At 43.3% G+C, this 18,945-nt stretch overlaps 1 protein-coding gene across 1 annotated transcript in view; it reads right to left on the bottom strand.

Annotated features, from left to right (window-relative positions):
• Positions 1–18,945, bottom strand: part of gfra3 (GDNF family receptor alpha 3) — a 77,929-nt gene that overhangs the window by 27,926 nt on the left and 31,058 nt on the right. The window contains exons 2-6 of the mRNA XM_084041432.1: positions 18,105–18,410; positions 9,659–9,730; positions 8,208–8,565; positions 3,622–3,731; positions 173–307 (exon numbers count right to left, since the gene is read on the bottom strand). Coding sequence (XP_083897558.1) covers positions 173–307; positions 3,622–3,731; positions 8,208–8,565; positions 9,659–9,730; positions 18,105–18,410 — 981 coding nt within the window. The remainder of the gene's footprint in view (positions 1–172; positions 308–3,621; positions 3,732–8,207; positions 8,566–9,658; positions 9,731–18,104; positions 18,411–18,945) is intronic.

The following is an 18,945-nucleotide window of genomic DNA, read 5'->3' as shown; positions in this document are numbered from 1 at the left end:
GTCTGTCTGTCTGTCTGTCTGTCTGTCTGTCTGTCTGTCTGTCTGTCTGTCTGTCTGTCTGTCTGTCTGTCTGTCTGTCTGTCTGTCTGTCTGTCTGTCTGTCTGTCTGTGTGTGTGTGTGTGTGTGTGTGTGTGTGTGTGTGTGTGTGTGTGTGTGTGTTAGGTAACTCACTGAGACAGGGGTTGTGTGTGAACATGCGCTGCAGTCTCAGACAGTCCTGCCACTGGTTTCCGCTGCCCTCACAGTTACACCACAGAGACACGTCTGCCGAGCTGTTACTGACGTAGTTGGGGGTCATGGTGGTGCCTGTAGGGGGGGTCAAAGATCAAAGGGTTAACATGGTAACGTATTTGGGGGTCCATTTGGTTACATGTGTACACACTCTCGAGAGTTGCAAATGGATAAATTATCATTTTAAACAGCGTTTTTATTAACCAATGTTTAAACGGACATCATTTAGTAACCCTTGGCTTACAGTGTAAAAAACAAGCCTTTTAGAGTTAAAACGAACGCTCAGGATTTTACCGTGCAAGGGTCATTGTGGTCTTTGAAAAATAATATATACTTTTGAGACGGAGATATATGTACTAAAACAGGGTGCAGTACGTTAGTCCGACAGCGCAGCGCTCCGACGTTTCCAATACTAAACCCGAACCAAACCCGCACCCTAACCCTAACCGCACGCGGATGCCACATAGTCGGAGAAAAGGTCTGTCGGATTAACGCATGCCTCCCACTAAAACCAGGTCCAGCAGAAGGTGCCACACATCACCGGTCCTGGCCTCTTTGCACTGGCTTCCTGTTAACCTTAGGGTCCATTTCAAGGTCCTGGAGCTCACTTATAGAGCTCTGCATGGTCAGGCCCCGGAATACCTAACTGACCTGGTCCCACGTTATGTGCCAGGGGAGGGCCCTAAGGTAGTGGTTTTCAACCCTTTTCATATCAAGGTCCATTATTTATTCGGCATTTGAGCCGCGGAACCACTGTTTGATGAGATTTAGACTCTCAGACTCTCAAGACTTAAAATATTTTCCTATCATTGGATAAGATTTTGTCAACAATTCCATGCTGTATTGATGTTGGTACCATAGGAGAGATGACAAGCAAATGTTGATCAACATAGCAATTCTTAAATAGGTAATGCAGATGTTTAACAATAATTTAACTCGTGATAGAGTAAAATGAAACCAAATGGACCCGTAAGGGTCCATTTGGTTTTCTACTTACACTCTCAAGAGTTAAAGATCTATAAGGGTCGATTTGGTTACCAACTCTCCATCATTTAGCTGGGGACCACCTGGAACCCCCTCAAGGACCACTGGTGGTCCCCGGACCACTGGTTGAGAACCACTGCCCTAAGGTCCGCTGAACAGGGTCTGTTAACAGTTCCCAACACTAATCTAAAAACAAAAGGTGACAGAGCCTTTCAGGCTGGTAACTCCCAAGCTTCGGAACGCTCTTCCACAGTGCTGTACTGCTTGAGATGAATTGTAGGCCTACAGGCCTTTTCTGTTTTAATACCTGCTGTAATACCTTGTTTTGTTTTTAATCTCTATGCATGTGAAGCACTTTGTGAGTCCTCTCTGTGAGAAGTGCTATATAAATACAATGTACTTACTTACTTCATCACCCAAATCGTTATTTTTGTCTTCATGAGCTCAGAGGTAGTCTGACAAATAAACTAAGTAAATGCACATTCCTACAGGGTGAGGGATGTACCTTGACTAACACATTTATATTGTGTATAGCAGTGTTGATTTTGTCAACTATGATGAAAAATGTTTGTCAACTACCTTTTTTCACTGATAAAAACTAAATGAAAACTAAGCTATGCTGACTAAAACTATGACTAAATATATTGACAATTTCGCCAACAAATACAAATTTGACTAAAATGTTAGGGAGTGACTAGTTGAGATAGAGATCCAGTAGAACTAAGACAAGTCATTTTATGTTTGGTTGCGCTTGGTTGCGGTTTTGTGCTACGCGACACGTTGTGAGCTTGTAGATCGGCTATTTTCAGCATGCAACCAAGTGTAAACTCAGCGTGTAAACTTATGACGTCATCACGGCCTGCCAAAATACATTTTAGTCGACTAAAGTCTTATGATATTTAGTCGACTAAAGCTAAAACATTTCAGATGACTAAACTCTGACTAAAACTGAATGGAATTGTATTCAAAAGACTATGACTAAAAAAAAAAGTGCTGTCTATTACAAAATGAAAACCTAAAGCCAAAAATAATGTAAATTCCCATCGAAAGGAGTTGTCATTCACCGTTTTTCCTTTTTCTCCTTTGCACATAATAGTGTTTGTATTTGTTGATGACATGTATTATTGTGTAATAAATGTTTTATGCTATGTTGATGAATTGAATATGTAGGACCACAATGGAAACAAGTCCCCAGGACTTTTTTGTGTACATCCTTTTAGCCTTAATGTCTTAATGTCTGTACTGTACCACGTTCCGTTTACATTTCTGACTAATAAAGAATGCAATCAATAAAGAAAGGCTATTTTGAGACGGTTCCACATCCCTAATAATGTGATCTCTTCTAAGAGGATGACAAGTCTGACCTTGTGTACGCACACAGCACGAGCTGCTATTGGTTGATTAGAAACCCCTATCAGAAAATGGCTATGCATGAATTCATGAGAAGTGTCACGTCAAATAACTGTCAACTCCTTCGAGGTCCACAGTTTCTTTTTTTTACTCCCAAAGCTATGACATAACATAATACAGTACATATCGCTGCAGTCTGGCAGAAACCGCTCCATCTCCATATCTAAACGGTTTGTGTTTTTTCGTAAATTAACCCATTAAGACCTGAGGCGATTCTTAAAAAAACAGTTTTTTAAAATCGTAACAGTTTTTTGAAAAAAAAAAGAAAAATCAAGATTTTTCCAAAAATAGCAGATCTCATAGCAGATCTCAAGGTTAAAACCCTCTTTGCCATTTTATTTTGGGTCTACCCCCCCCCCCCCCCTTCACTGCACCAAACCTCTTCACCAAAATAAGCCGATCTACAAGCTCGCAACGCATCATCGGCTCGCGCCGCGTTCTGTCCCAAAGAATATCGATGCGAGGGTTCAAGTGGTTCAATTGTGCGTGATGCCTTGTGCCTTTAAGAGAGAGGAGAGATATGAGCCTTGTAGAGTAGAAGTCATCCATCATGGTCAGAGACAGCAGAAAGCCTCTCTCTCTACATATCATGTCAACTGTCATGCATCTGCAAATTTCTATCTCACCATCAAAAATAAAAAATGTTCTTTCTTTTTTTGTCCTCTCCCCTCTTCCTTCTCGTCCTTACACCCCCTACACACCCCCCCCCCCCCTCCTCCTCACTTTCTATCTCTCTGAATTTGGTGTTATTCTCCTCCTTCCATCCATCCATCCATGCATTGATCCATTCAGTAGAATTTTCTCTGTCACGCCTGGTGTTTTTAGATCGTGGAACTGTGGATCTGTTAATTTACCCCAAAAAAAACACAAACAGTTAGAATATGGGGATAGGAGGTTTCTGGCCGACAGCAATGCTATACTTTATGTCTCTTTATGTCTCTCTACTTCCATCCCTCCATCACACCACCCTCTCCAGGTCGGTCCCCTCTCCTCACCGATGAGTCCAGCGTAGGCCCGGAGACAGAGTCCCGCCGTGTCCCTCAGACAGCCGGAGGGGGACAGGGGCGACGGCTGGCAGTTATGGAGGAAATCGGCCAGTCTGGACCTGCCGAGAAAAACACAAAAACACAACTCTGTGTGTAAGACTGAAAACAAGACCCCTACGGCCCCTACGGCCAAAAAGCCCCCGGCCCGGGGGCTCTTTGTGTTATCCTTTTAGCATAGCTTCTTTATTTTTTTACTGAACTACCGTACAGTTAACTAATCTTGTTAATAAAGTATCAAATTCATTGATTGATTGATTGAATACTTTATTAACAGTTTGCAAAAAGGTACAGTTACTCAATAATGCTAAAAGGATAACACAAAAAGCCCTGGAGGCATGTTACCATTGTGGTCCTGACTCCTGTGTATTCAATTCATCAAGACATATAAAGACGTACAATACTATACAAGAAATCATCAATACTAGGAGCAGTAAAAGTGTATTTACAGAAAAACTGTGGGGGGTAATTTATTTTGACAAGCTAGAAGACTTGTCTAGGTCACATCATTGCAGACAGCTGCTCTTTTATGGAGGTTTTGAAGGAGGGTAGGGAGTCACACTTTTGTTGGTAGGGCATTCCACATTTCGGTGGCAAAATAGTTAAATGAATTCAACCCCATGTTTGTGCCGAATCTGGGGGGGAACGAGATCAGTAGAGCTCCCTCTGGTGTTGCCCGTGGGCGTTTATCACTCTTTTGAAGTAGTTTGACAGGTGCGTGGGCACTGGTCCCCTGAGTGTCTTGAAGGCCAGGCCCATTCAATCAAACACAAATAACACACATCAGATCAGAAAGACTGGACAGGAGGGTGTGCGTGTGCGTGCACGTGCACGGGTGTGTGTGTGTGTGTGTGTGTGTGTGTGTGTGTGTGTGTGTGTGTGTGTGTGTGTGTGTGTGTGTGTGTGTGTATGCACGTCCCTCCCAACATCAATCTGTCTAACCTGCCTGGTGTGGCTCTCTAGCCTGTCTAGTCCACTAAAGCCCCCTGAAGCCCGCAGCAGTGATTCTGATCGTATTGTTGCATTTACAGTGACGTCACATTGTCCTGACATCGACCCTGTTCAGGCTGCACGAGAGATGCGATCCATACCGTCACTGTGTCACTGCTTAGCTCAATAACCAAGACTGTCATGACCTGCGTCTGATTACAGCTCAAAGTCTCCATCACTGCCAGTTGATCAGTCGTCCTCCATCTAGTCACACTGACGCTCTCCACATTGCCCTCTGTCAAGATTCTGCTTGAGAGTAAAGTCACCATTCCGGGCTGCTAAATTCTCACAGCCTGTGTAGGGAGGCTTAAACTGTGTAATCTGACGGTTATCTGTGTTCTCTGGCTCTCTATTAAACTGTGTACCCTGACTCTCTAATCTGTGTTCTCTGACTCATTAATCTGTGTTCTCTGACTCACTAATCTGTGTTCTCTGACTCACTAATATGTGTTCTCTGACTCTCTCTAATCTGTGTTCTCTGACTCTCTCTAATCTGTGTTCTCTGACTCACTAATCTGTGTTCTCTGACTCATTAATCTGTGTTCTCTGACTCACTAATCTGTGTTCTCTGACTCACTAATCTGTGTTCTCTGACTCTCTCTAATCTGTGTTCTCTGACTCACTAATCTGTGTTCTCTGACTCTCTCTAATCTGTGTTCTCTGACTCTCTCTAATCTGTGTTCTCTGACTCTCTCTAATCTGTGTTCTCTGACTCTCTCTAATCTGTGTTCTCTGACTCACTAACCTGTGTTCTCTGACTCTCTCTAATCTGTGTTCTCTGACTCTCACTAATCTGTGTTCTCTGACTCTCTCTAATCTGTGTTCTCTGACTCACTAATCTGTGTTCTCTGACTCTCTCTAATCTGTGTTCTCTGACTCTCTCTAATCTGTGTTCTCTGACTCTCACTAATCTGTGTTCTCTGACTCTCTCTAATCTGTGTTCTCTGACTCACTAATCTGTGTTCTCTGACTCTCTAATCTGTGTTCTCTGACTCTCTCTAATCTGTGTTCTCTGACTCTCACTAATCTGTGTTCTCTGACTCTCTCTAATCTGTGTTCTCTGACTCTCACTAATCTGTGTTCTCTGACTCTCACTAATCTGTGTTCTCTGACTCTCTCTAATCTGTGTTCTCTGACTCACTAATCTGTGTTCTCTGACTCTCTAATCTGTGTTCTCTGACTCACTAATCTGTGTTCTCTGACTCTCTAATCTGTGTTCTCTGACTCTCTCTAATCTGTGTTCTCTGACTCTCTAATCTGTGTTCTCTGACTCACTAATCTGTGTTCTCTGACTCTCTAATCTGTGTTCTCTGACTCTCACTAATCTGTGTTCTCTGACTCACTAATCTGTGTTCTCTGACTCTCTAGTCTGTGTTCTCTGACTCTCTCTAATCTGTGTTCTCTGACTCTCTAATCTGTGTTCTCTGACTCACTAATCTGTGTTCTCTGACTCTCTAATCTGTGTTCTCTGACTCACTAATCTGTGTTCTCTGACTCTCTCTAATCTGTGTTCTCTGACTCTCTCTAATCTGTGTTCTCTGACTCTCTCTAATCTGTGTTCTCTGACTCTCTCTAATCTGTGTTCTCTGACTCTCACTAATCTGTGTTCTCTGACTCTCTAATCTGTGTTCTCTGACTCACTAATCTGTGTTCTCTGACTCTCTCTAATCTGTGTTCTCTGACTCACTCTAATCTGTGTTCTCTGACTCTCTCTAATCTGTGTTCTCTGACTCACTCTAATCTGTGTTCTCTGACTCACTAATCCGTGTTCTCTGACTCACTAATCTGTGTTCTCTGACTCTCTCTAATCTGTGTTCTCTTACTCTCTCTAATCTGTGTTCTCTGACTCTCTCTAATCTGTGTTCTCTGACTCTCTCTAATCTGTGTTCTCTGACTCTCTCTAATCTGTGTTCTCTGACTCACTAATATGTGTTCTCTGACTCACTAATCTGTGTTCTCTGACTCTCTCTAATCTGTGTTCTCTGACTCTCTCTAATCTGTGTTCTCTGACTCTCTCTAATCTGTGTTCTCTGACTCTCTAATCTGTGTTCTCTGACTCTCTCTAATCTGTGTTCTCTGACTCACTAATCTGTGTTCTCTGACTCTCTCTAATCTGTGTTCTCTTACTCTCACTAATCTGTGTTCTCTGACTCTCTCTAATCTGTGTTCTCTGACTCTCTCTAATCTGTGTTCTCTGACTCTCTCTAATCTGTGTTCTCTGACTCACTAATATGTGTTCTCTGACTCACTAATCTGTGTTCTCTGACTCTCTCTAATCTGTGTTCTCTGACTCTCTCTAATCTGTGTTCTCTGACTCTCTCTAATCTGTGTTCTCTGACTCTCTCTAATCTGTGTTCTCTGACTCTCTCTAATCTGTGTTCTCTGACTCTCTAATCTGTGTTCTCTGACTCTCTCTAATCTGTGTTCTCTGACTCACTAATCTGTGTTCTCTGACTCTCTAATCTGTGTTCTCTGACTCACTAATCTGTGTTCTCTGACTCTCTCTAATCTGTGTTCTCTGACTCACTAATCTGTGTTCTCTGACTCTCTCTAATTTGTGGTTCGCAGTTCAGGGACAGAAAAAACAAGTATTTTTTTTGTTCCAGTTCCGAACTAGTCTCGCGTTACCAGACTGTTGCCTCCCACAATTTACAAATGTTTCCGGTCATACAGTCTGGGACTCGGAAGCTCTGATCATGATTAGAATATAAACCGGATATGAAGCCTCCTCCCCACTTCCGTTTCGTCTTTACAGTCACGCAAATTTATCCTAATATAAATACAAATCATCTAAGTATACATAGCTTGCTGCTTAGCAGAAATGGAAATTAAAAAGTAAAATGTAAAGATATTTTAAAATATATTTTCGTGAACGGAAGTGCCAGCTTCCTCTCTCGGATTTTGGGAGTTGTAGTTCCAGACTCTATATAGCATTCAGAGATTGTGGAATAGTTGTCTGGCTACGCGAGACTAGTTCCGAACCAACTTTTAGGGTTCCGAACCAAACACTCTGAACTGGTTCAAAATGTGTCGGGGAAAAAAAGAACGGAGCCGGTGGAACAGGGGCCCCTGGCTCTCTTTTAACCCATTAAGACCTGGAACTGTGTCATTTTTAGATTTGAGCTAAAAAGCATTATTTTACACTTTGGCTATTCAAAAATAGCAGATATACAAGCTCATAGCGCGGCACCGAGTGCCGCGCTACGAGCTTGTAGATCTGCTATTTTTGAAAAATTGTGAAAATGTGTGCAAATCTTTGAATATATATATTTTTAAAGCGAACATTTTTAACTCAAATCTTTGCTTCTGGGGGGTCCCTGGAACAAAATATTTTGATGGGGGTCCGCGGCCAAATACATATCATTTTGGGGGTCCTTGACATGAAAAAGATTGAGAACCACTGATACAGAAACATACGTTTTTCAGAAAACTGTTGAGATTTAGGAGACATGTAGAATCGGCTTCAGGTCTCAATGGGTTAACCTGGGTTATCCGACTCTTATTTTTAACCCTGTGTTCTCTGGGTATCTTATCTAAGTATATCTTACCTGCACAGGTCGTCCCTGCGGCAGAAGCTCTGCAGGTGCAGGCAGTTGGGCTGCGGCGGCCCGTCCCTCTCCTGGTAGGAGCAGGAGGGCACGATGGTCTTGCGGCGCCGCTCCCCGCACAGCGGGTCGGTGCAGGGGCAGAAGAGCACGCCCAGGCTGTACTCCTCGGGCACGCGCTCCAGGAAGCGCCGCAGCGTCCGGTGGCACTTCTGGCGGTTGCAGCGCTCCGAGCCGGCCACGCGCTTGGTGCAGGCCAGCACGTACTCGGAGCGCAGGGAGCCGCACTTCTCGTACAGCCCGCAGTCCTGGGCCGCCTTCAGGCACTGGTTCTGACCGTCCAGAGGCAGCGAAGAGGAGGCTTTGGGTCGGGGCGAGAAAACAGGCACGAATGAGTGAGCAGGGGGAGGGCTGTCACCATTTTAACATTTTTACTTGACGATTAATTGTCGCTCAAAATATTGCGATTAGTCTTTTCCTACATTTGCTGGAAGTGATACTGTATTTTGATTCAATAAGTGTTTATATTTTGTTCCTGTTCACTGTGGTTTCTAGGAATATTGGTCACTCTTTTAATTGTACTTGGATGTGTGGTACCCTATATTTGCCAAATTAATTGCTAATTGTCTGGTCTGGTTACGCTAAAACCCCCTTAAGCTTATTAAGAATTAAGAATTTTTCTTTTTAATTTTAATTTTAATTTCATTTATTTATTTATTTATTTTTGTTTTCAATTCCAACTTCAACTATTTACTGCTCTCGTATTTTATTTATTTTCTCCCAATCATAAATGTTGTTTTATTGTTGTAATTTTATTTTCTGTGAGGGAACCGGGGAGGGTGGGGTATATGTGGGGTTGTATGTCTTAATAACTGAAAATACTAAAAATAAAGTTGTAAAAAAAATATATATATATTGCCATTAATGATTTAATTGGTCTTTGAACTTCGGAACATTATGAATACAAAAATATTTTAGGCTCAGTAAACAAAGGTGCACGGGTCATATTTAACAAATAACTTACATCATTTAATAACTTTCTACTTGTAGATCTGCTATTTCCACACATGAACATTCTTCAACGTGGAAATGATAATGACAATTATGAAAATTATGCAAAAAAAATGTAATAGGCGATTATGTAATAATTGGTCAAAGTGGTCAAATTGACATTGATGCTAAATTAACACATTTTCATGGGGACCCCCTGGAACCTCCTCAAGGACCCCTGGGGGTCCCCGGAACCCACTTTGAGAACCACTTGAGGAAGATAATCAATCGCTACACTGACATACTGACCGACAGATATGGATTTAGGTGTGATTGCATGACAAAGGTTAGCCCGCTGCACGCCCGCCTGCCATTAAAATAGTCCATGTGTGACAGAGATGAACATTGACTCGCTGCAGTCCAATCGTATGCACGCGTGTGCATGCGTGTGTTTGATAACCTACCGGCCACTAAGGACGCCATCCGTATGTCCATGGGCAAGTCTTCATAGGGAGACACCTCTAGTTCATCCTCGCCTGGAGAGAGAGAGAGAGAGAGAGAGAGAGAGAGAGAGAGAGAGAGAGAGAGAGAGAGAGAGAGAGAGAGAGAGAGAGAGAGAGAGAGAGAGAGAGAGAGAGAGAGTCAAGTCACCTTTATTTGAATAGATTTTCAGGCCAACTACATTGCGCTAATCAGAGCATAGCTCCTAACGTGGCCCCTGGGGGCTACATGTGGCATGGTATAACTATTCTGATGGCACACTCATGAACAGTGTTTGTGCCAAGTTTGGTGTGGATCGGAGCAACGGTGCGCCTCACAGGTCCGGATGTTGCGTTTGTGACCGCGGTCCACAGTCCCCCCACCCACTCTCTAGGCAATTTCAATATAGGATGTCACATTTAAAAACAACAGTAAGTTGACCCAAAGAGCTTAAAACAGAGGTAAAAGAAACACACACAAAAATGTATAAATGTACAAAATGTATTACAATCAGTGGTCAAAACAGAAAATGAGTTAGTTGCCCTCAGACTGAGCTAAAAGCAATAAGAGAAGAGGTGAGTTTGTTGTCGGTTGGATTAAAAATGGTAAATGGTGGGACTGGACTGTTAAATGGTGGAACTATGTGTGATGGGAGATTGAGAGAGAGAGAGGGAGAGAGAGATTGAGAAGATTTGTGTTAAAAAACATGCAAAACAGTTCAAACACTTTGAGAGAGAGGGAGAGAGAGAGATTGAGAAAATGTATGCAAAGAAATAGCAGAATCAGAACCCTAACCCTGTAAAGTGACGAGTTGTGAGCTTCTATATTTGCTATTTTTAGATAGCCACGGTAACACATTTTGCTGGGGACCCCCTGGAACCCCCCCCCCCCACCCCCAAGGACCCCCACTTTGAGAACCACTGACAGACATAGAGCACACATCAAGTACGGGTAAGAAAGAAAAAAAAACAAGAAGTGGAATTAATTCCTGGGTAGCAGTGACTGTGGAGTTGAGAATCATTCTTCCCTTTTCCCTCTACAGACTCTACAGGGTTTAGATGTACCGTGGCCTGTGTCTGGCTCGTAGCCCGGTGTCTCTCCGCTCACTGTCTTTAACCCTTTAAGACCGGGAACGCATCTGTGTCATTTTAAGATTTCTTTGGCTCTATAAAAATAGCAGGTCTACAAGCTCATAGCCGCGCTACGAGCCTGTAGATCTGCTATTTTTTATCGTGAAAATGTGTGCAAATCTTTAGTTTGAATATATATATACTTTTTTAAAGCGGAAGTTTTTAACTCAAATCTTTGCTTCTGGGGATTTTACAAATGTCGTCTAAATCCTAACAGTTTTTTTTTTCCTAAAGTAAAAAAAAAAAAGTTTTATATTTTCAATGGTTTTCAAACTTTTTTCATGTCAAGGACCCCCAAAATAATATGTATTTGTCCGCGGGCCCCCTCCCATCTAAAAAATATTTTGTTCCAGGGACCCCCAGAAGCAAAGATTTGAGTTAAAAATGACTTGCACAAATTTTCAAGATTTTTCAAAAAAATAGCAGATCAAGCTCATAGCTATGAGCTTGTAGATCTGCTATTTTTGAATAGCCAAAGAAATCCTAAAATGACACACATGCGTTCCCTTCCCGGCCTTAAAGGGTTAAAAAGCAGGCCAAACCTGACCAGACTACAGCTTAGCCACGCCATTGTTCACAAACTTGGACAGACCGCGGCGAATACGAGCCATAAAGTAACTGCTACTGACTGCCTCTATAACCTCTGCTGCCATCAGTAACAAAAACAGCCTTGGTGCAGTGTTTTCTGTTTCTGTTTAGTTTTTTTTGGCTGCCGTACCAACAAGCGTGTCCAATTCACATCATCTACTCGGCGAAAAACGGCTGACTGGGGGAGAACGGAGCTGTCATTTACTATTATATTGTTTTCTGAACTTGATGCGTCCTCAGAAACCTGGCTAATTTAAGGCACTGTGGTTTTACTTCATGGCCCAAACCGCTCACCGCACTCCTGACACAGGCCTAATGTCCCAACCAGTGTTGCCATGTCTGCTTATTTATAAGCACTGGTGTAAAGTAACTAAGTACATGTACTGTACATGTTTTTACTTTACTGGAGTATTTCCGATTTTCAGTTTGATTGATTGATTGATGTACTTTATTTAGTAAGACATGAGAACAGTACATGGCAGTACATAACAGTACATGGAAGTACAAATTCGCAATACAAGGTCTACTAAACTGGATAGCTCATTAAGCACTTAGCTTGTTTAAGATGAGATCCCCATGCACACAAATCATGTTGACATATAAGAGACAGACAGATATACACACTACTATACAGAATGTCATACAATCAGTTTACAGGTTACTGGTATGAAGTATGAGGGGTGAAAAATATGTACAAAAAAGAAAGAGAGGGGGGGGGGTAGGTTAGGACATGGGGTAGGTTAGGACTTGGACAGGGGCCATTTTTGAATTGCAGCCTCCTGAAGGTGTATCTTTAGGGCATTTTTGAAAGTGAGTAGGGTTTTACACTCCTTTACTCCTTTTGGTAGGGCATTCCACATTTTAGATGAATAGCATGAGAAAGAGTTCATTCCCTTTGTTGTGCCAAATCTGGGTTGAACATGGTTTGTGGAGCTGCCTCTGGTGTTATGATCATGGACTTGATTAACATTTTGGAAGTATTTTGACAAATACAGGGGGATCCCAATGTTGTGGTGTATCTTGAAGACCAGGCCCATAGCAAGTTGCTGTACTCTGTCCTCAACCCTAAGCCATCCAAGCCTAGCAAAATGGGCATGGGTTAGATGGGTTTTGTAATTGAGGCCAAGAAGTAGCCTTACAAGTTTGTTTTGGGATGTTTGGAGCCTTGTTTTTAGGGCCTTGGAGGTGTTGTGATACCATGAAGTGCATGCATAATCATAATGACCTTGTATGAGGGCCCCTACAAGAATCTTCAGAGTATTCTTACTGACTTTACGAACAAGCCTCCACATCCTCCGTGTTATTTTGTGTACTTTTACTTCTACTCCACATACATCTTAGAGGCAAATCTTGCACTTTTACTCCACTACAATTATTTGAAAACTTAAGTTAGTTACTTTGCAATTATCAATCATTATACTATAAAACATAAATTAACCACTTTAGCCCTATTTTATAGCTAGGCTATTTGAAAATAGCCGATCTACAAGCTCACAACGCGTCGCGATACTTTTACTTAAGTAAAATATCTGAGTACTTTTTCCACCACTGATTATAAGCGACTTTGGGCTTGTTTTTTATCTAAAACATATTTTGTGCCAGGGACCCCCATAACAGATTTGTTAAAAATATATATATATATATTCAAAATTGTACTTTCTTCAAGATTCTCTTTGGAAAATATCAGATCTACAAGCTATTGAGCTATTTTCAAATAGCCAATATGTAGGTTTAAAGTGCTCATGCGGCCTAGTCGCTCCTTTTGGGCTTGTTTTCATAGACCTCGTTGCTTATTTCTCTCGCAAAGTCTGGCAACAGTGCTCACCGCACTGACAGACCTAATGTCCTAATGCTCGGACCCGGCCGTGACTCACCATAACCTCTTTTCTCTGTCTCTGTTCAACAGAATAAAAGAAAGAAAGCCTTGAATCATAACCCTTTAGAAGGACGAGACGCCAAACACGGCAACGCACTACCAAACCACACAGCTGACCCCAACCGGACCCAACCGGACAGAACCGGACCCCTCCGGAGTGTTAATGAGCTGTGTACTGACCACACTGGACTTTGCATTGTGCTCTCTCACACACAAACAGAAGTCAACGTGATACACACCCTGTCCTGCTGGCTTCCAGGTGGAAAGTACATTTTACTTAACCACTTAAACCCTATATGGTTGACCGGAGTCCCTCAGGGCTCTATACTAGTACAGTGTCTTTTCTGTTTTCTGTTATTGTGGGGAAAGCTATCGCTGAACGTTGCAACGTGCTGTGTGCTTGTTGGTCTGTTATTTTCTGCAAAAGCTTTCCCCAGAATACGTCCCAAAACACCCGTCCTTGGTTCTGGTGACTGACATTGTCCTTCTAATACGTGAGGAGACTGTGTTTTTTCAATTACCTTTTTCATCTATTTTTAATATTATTTTTGGAAAAAAATGTTTTTTAAATACAATAAAAAATGGCCCCCTCACGTATTAGGAGGGCAGGATGAGTCACCAGAACCAAGGACGGGTGTTCTTGATGAATCTATCATGGTAAAAATGAAGTTTGAAGTTATAATGGGTTTGTATAGGAAGGGGGCTAAAATGGGGGATAAAATGAATATCAAATATCTAAATACTGAATCAAGCAACTTGAAAACTGTCTGGGGGCCAACAAAAGCCTTCTCATTCAGTATGCTCTTGAGGTACTTTTACTTTACTTGACTAATATTATTTCCATGTTTTCGATACTTTATACTTCTACTCCACTACATCTCAGAGGTAAATATTGTACTTTTAAACGATTATTTGAAAACTTTAGTTACTAGTTTTTGCCTTTGCAGGAAATCCAGTAGACTACTAGAGGTTCGGGCCGCTACACGCCCCTCACACCTATGTCGCACCGCCGATCCGACCGATATGCCCATATATGGAGATATCTGTATCTGTCAGTCCTTGTCCCTTTTATGCCCATATATGGAGATCTCTGATGTCATCAGTATAAAAGCCCATATATGGGCATGCCCCCTTTTGTGCCCACATATGGAGTTCCCTAATGTTATCAGAAAATACCCATATATGGGCATGCCCCCTTTTGCGCCCATATATGGAGCCGACGATTTGTTTGTGCCTGATGCCATGACGACACACTCCATATTTGGGCATAGCTGCATTGGGAACTCCTTATATGGTTAAGGCTGAGTCACGGTGACATGAGCGTGAAGTCAGAGGTCCGTCGGAGGTCTGCCCGCCCTCCCAACCGTCCTCCCTTAAGCCATTTCTTATCTATTCAAAAATAGCTGATCTACAGGCTCACAGCGCGCTATAAGCTTGTAGATCTGCAATTATTATGCCAGTGTTTGACAATTTACAGCTATATTCAATTCCGTCGTAAAATTTTGATGTCCTCACAAGTGTAGTGATAAAAACGTGTGTGTGCGTGCGTGTGTGTGTGTGTGTGAGCGAGCGAGTTGGCTAACTCCTCCCCTGTGGCCCATTAGTCAGCAGAGCATTAGTGTAATTACACACTCCTCGGCTCCCAGCGCTGCTAGGCTAGGCTGCTCTAGCGTGTCATTACCATAAATATATAGCCCCGAATGGGATTTACATACATAAACACTTTACATGCCATTACATTCTTGATTGAGTCGGTACGTTTTGGAGTGTGCCGGATAATTTGCGGGAGGACACGGCCCCTCTCTCTTAATGCTACGGTCCCTGGACCCTCGCGGGTGGGTGGGGTGGGTGGGGTGGGTGGGGCTAATGGCTTTTCAGGTTGAGACAAAGGATGAAGGGAAAATGAGGTCGCCCCGACTTTAGTTTTTACTTTTTTTTCCTCCTTTGTTTTGTTCTTATACAGTAGGTGGAACACCCTGAAGTACTCAAATGATGTACTTAAGTAAAAGTATCAATACTGCAATGTAGAAATTTTCTGTTACAAGTGAAAGTCCGGAATTCAAAATGTACTTGAGTAAAAGTACAAAAGTGTTGGTATCAAAATGTACTTAAAGTACCAAAAGCAGAAAGTACTCATTACGCAGAATGTCCCATTTCAAGTTTTCAAATGTACCAACCGTGAGTATATGTGTGGGTACGTGTGTGTGTGTGTGTGTGTGTGTGTGTGTGTGTGTGTGTGTGTGTGTGTGTGTGTGTGTGTGTGTGTGTGTGTGTGCGCGTGTGCGTGTGTGTGTGTGTGTGCTTTTGACTACCATATACCGTGGGCCAACATCATCTGTCAGAGGTAGATATTCATAACAACAACTTCATATTTTTCACACCACTTCCCAAGGTAACAATCATACTTAAAGTGAGTGTGTGTGTGTGCGTGCGTGCGCACGTGTGCGTGTGTGTGTGTGTGTGTGTGTATGTGTGCGCGCGCGCTCTTAGCCTTTTGTCCCATGCAGTACAAATTACTTCATCGCCGTCGGGCAAAAACCTCGTATCTCCATATTTAAACTTTTTCCGTTTTAATGTTGAAAAACATTTTGAAATTGTTCAAGTCGCTGATCTACATGGACACGTTGTGAGCTTGTAGATCGGCTATTTGAACTATTTAAAAACGTTTTTCAAAATAGTAAAAAAAATGCCCAAAAAGCTTAGGCATGTAGGAGTAAGGCGGCGCGCAAAATAGACAGGGCCCATTGTCTCTGTCTAGTGGAAACTAGTCCACTATGTCCAAAACTGTCACTTTTCACGACTCAAATTCAAAAGCATCAAAAGTAGCAGATCTACAAGCTCGAAACGCGGCGCGAAGCGACGCGTTTCGAGCTTGTAGATCTGCTACTTTTGATGCTTTGATGTGTGACGCTGTAGTGTGATCAAGTAAGGCGTTAATTTGCGCCCACAAAAAACACAAAAAGATAAAATATGGAGATAAGAGGTTTCCGCCCGACACTAGTGGAGGATAAATGACTTGACATATTTCACCGGAGCAGCTCCGCTAGGTCCGGGTTCTGCAACAGATGGTCAGAGGCAGGTATTCATTAGGAGATTGGTTGTTATACCGACGTTGATTGATGCTTGATATCGTGTCCGTCGGGTGGAAACCTCACACAGTACGTCCAAAATGGGTTTTGAACTTTTCAGGATTCAAATTAAAAAAAAAACTAAAAATAGTAGATATACAAAGCTCAAAACGTTTGAGCTTGTACATCTGCTATTTCTGCTACTTTTGTGTGACGTTGTAGTATGATGAATGTATTAAATAAAAACTGAGAACGTTCAAATGTGGACATACAAGGTTTCTGCCGACACCGACGTGATGGCAACGTTTCCGTCAACGTTATGTCTTAACAGGGAGTGGGAAGTCCACACCCCCCTTTTAAAATGTCATTTTATATTAGACAGACACCGATATAAATCTCCGGGGTTATTTTCCGGGGCTGTCGGGGTTATGATGTCAGCTTGAACCACTTGAACCCTAATCTCTCAAGAACAGGTTCAGAGCTGCGCTACTGAACCTGTTTCGGGAGCCCCGTTCAGAACGTGTGAGCGTTGGCCTACAAGTGGGCGTGCCTTCAGATCAGGAAGCAGGCCGCGCTTTTACCCAATCAAATGTAGTGGGCGGGATTTACATCTGTGCGTTCGCTTCCCCACTGGAAACAAACCCAACACTCATTTAACAATAGCGTTCTCGGAGCCGACAAGACCACGGAAAGTTAGTAACATTTTAACTTGTTCTTTCATCGTAGAAACAAGTGGGCTTATAACCATAACGATCCATGTTCTCTGGGAGAACTGGTGTTAGTATTCCGTGGAGAAATGTTGTTAGTGGGAATGAAAACATAGGTGCACCACCGGAAGAGGAGGGCAGACACCAAACGCCGGTTTCCAGGGCGCTGTTTTTCCTTTTTATTTGACGATGGGTTCCCATATTGCTTGAACCCTAGCATCCCTATTGTAGAGGAACCTTCGCTGAAAAGAGTCGATCTACAAGCGTGTAAATAGGCTATTTTCGGAAAGGACATTTGGCGCAGAGAGAAAAGTAGAGAGCCGACCCCATTCAACTAAGTACTAGTGAGCAAAGGGCTGCCGGGCCGAGGAATCGAACCGGGGACTCATTGTCAGGTATCAGAGCCTATGTGGCACATGCCTTAACCAAGTTGTGGTAGAGCGGCCGCTTAGGGAAACAGAAGATTCCCAGTTCGATACCGGGCTCCCCCCGAGTTATTAGTGTCGAAGTGTCCTTGAGCAAGACAATGAACCCCTATTTGCTCCTGATGAGCAGGTTGGTGCCCTGCATGGCATTTTATGCTGTCCATGTTCTATGCTGTGAAATCACGTAGGCTACTATGCTAACCTAAGATGTCAAAGTATTGATCTTTCTGACACACGCTTTCAGGAGCCATAACACAGGCTACAAGTCAGAGTTATTGAAGGCCAGCCATAACACCAAATGTAGCAGCATGTTAAGATAGAAAAGAGTGTGTGTGTGTGTGTGTGTGTGTGTGTGTGTGTGTGTGTGTGTGTGTGTGTGTGTGTGTGTGTGTGTGTGTGTGTGTGTGTGTGTGAGATGTTATAGAAATTATTATTGCTAAAATCATGTGTCACATTCTCTTTACATTATGATAAGGAGTGGGATAGCCTGAGAGAGAGAGAGAGAGAGAGAGAGAGAGAGAGAGAGAGAGAGAGAGAGAGAGAGAGAGAGAGAGAGAGAGAGAGAGAGAGAGATAGGGACGCCTTGTTGAAAGTGGTCAACACGCCCATACGCCCCCTTTAATGGGTTATATATACCTGGCAGGAGTCGGACGCTCCAGTAGACCCGCAGGCAGTGCTCCTCGCGGCGGGCGGCGCGCTGGCACTTGCAGGCCAGCAGGTTGGGGTGGCGCGCCAGCAGCGCGTCCTGGCTCTCCAGGCACTCGGCCGCCGTCTGCTCGGCCAGCGAGGAGAGCGCCTCCTCGGCCGCGCACAGCTCCAGGCCCCGGTAGAGGGCCTCGCAGCGCGGGTCCTCCACGCACACCTTGTGGGCCTCCACGCAGTCCAGGGCCGGGGGAGAGGCGAAGGGAGGCAGGCCGGGGGACGCTGACATGAGCGACACACCTATACGAGGGGGGGGGGGGGGGGGAGAGGGAGACCATGGGTGAGAGGGAGGAGTGTATAGTTATAGAGCAGTGGTTTTCAACCTTTTTCGCGTCAAGGACCCCCAAATTGACACATATTAGCCCACGGACCCCCATTTGAAAACATATGCCAGGGACTCGAACATTTTGATTTATTGGGGGTCCCAATCTACACTGTATCATCATCATTAATGTTCATTTAACTCTGAGAGTGTACAAATGGAACCAAATGGACCCGTTAGGGTCCATTTGGTTCCATTTGTACACTCTCAGAGTTACAGACACATAAGGGTCAATTTGGTTCCCAACTATTAATTTGGCTGGGGACCCCCTGGAACCCCCTCAAGGACCACTGGTGGTCCCCGGACGACTGGTTGAAAACCACTGCTATAGAGCAATGGTTCTCAAACTTTTTCGTGTCAAGCAGTATTGATTTCGTTGACTAAAACTATGACGAAAAATGTTCGTCGACTACCTTTTTTCACTGACGAAGACGAAATAAAAACTAAGGTACG

Source organism: Gymnoscopelus microlampas (assembly GCF_963454915.1).
Source record: "Gymnoscopelus microlampas genome assembly, chromosome: 18".
NCBI classification, from domain to species: domain Eukaryota; kingdom Metazoa; phylum Chordata; class Actinopteri; order Myctophiformes; family Myctophidae; genus Gymnoscopelus; species Gymnoscopelus microlampas.
Note: the sequence above shows the minus strand (reverse complement) of the source record. Positions and strands in the feature narration are given on the sequence as shown.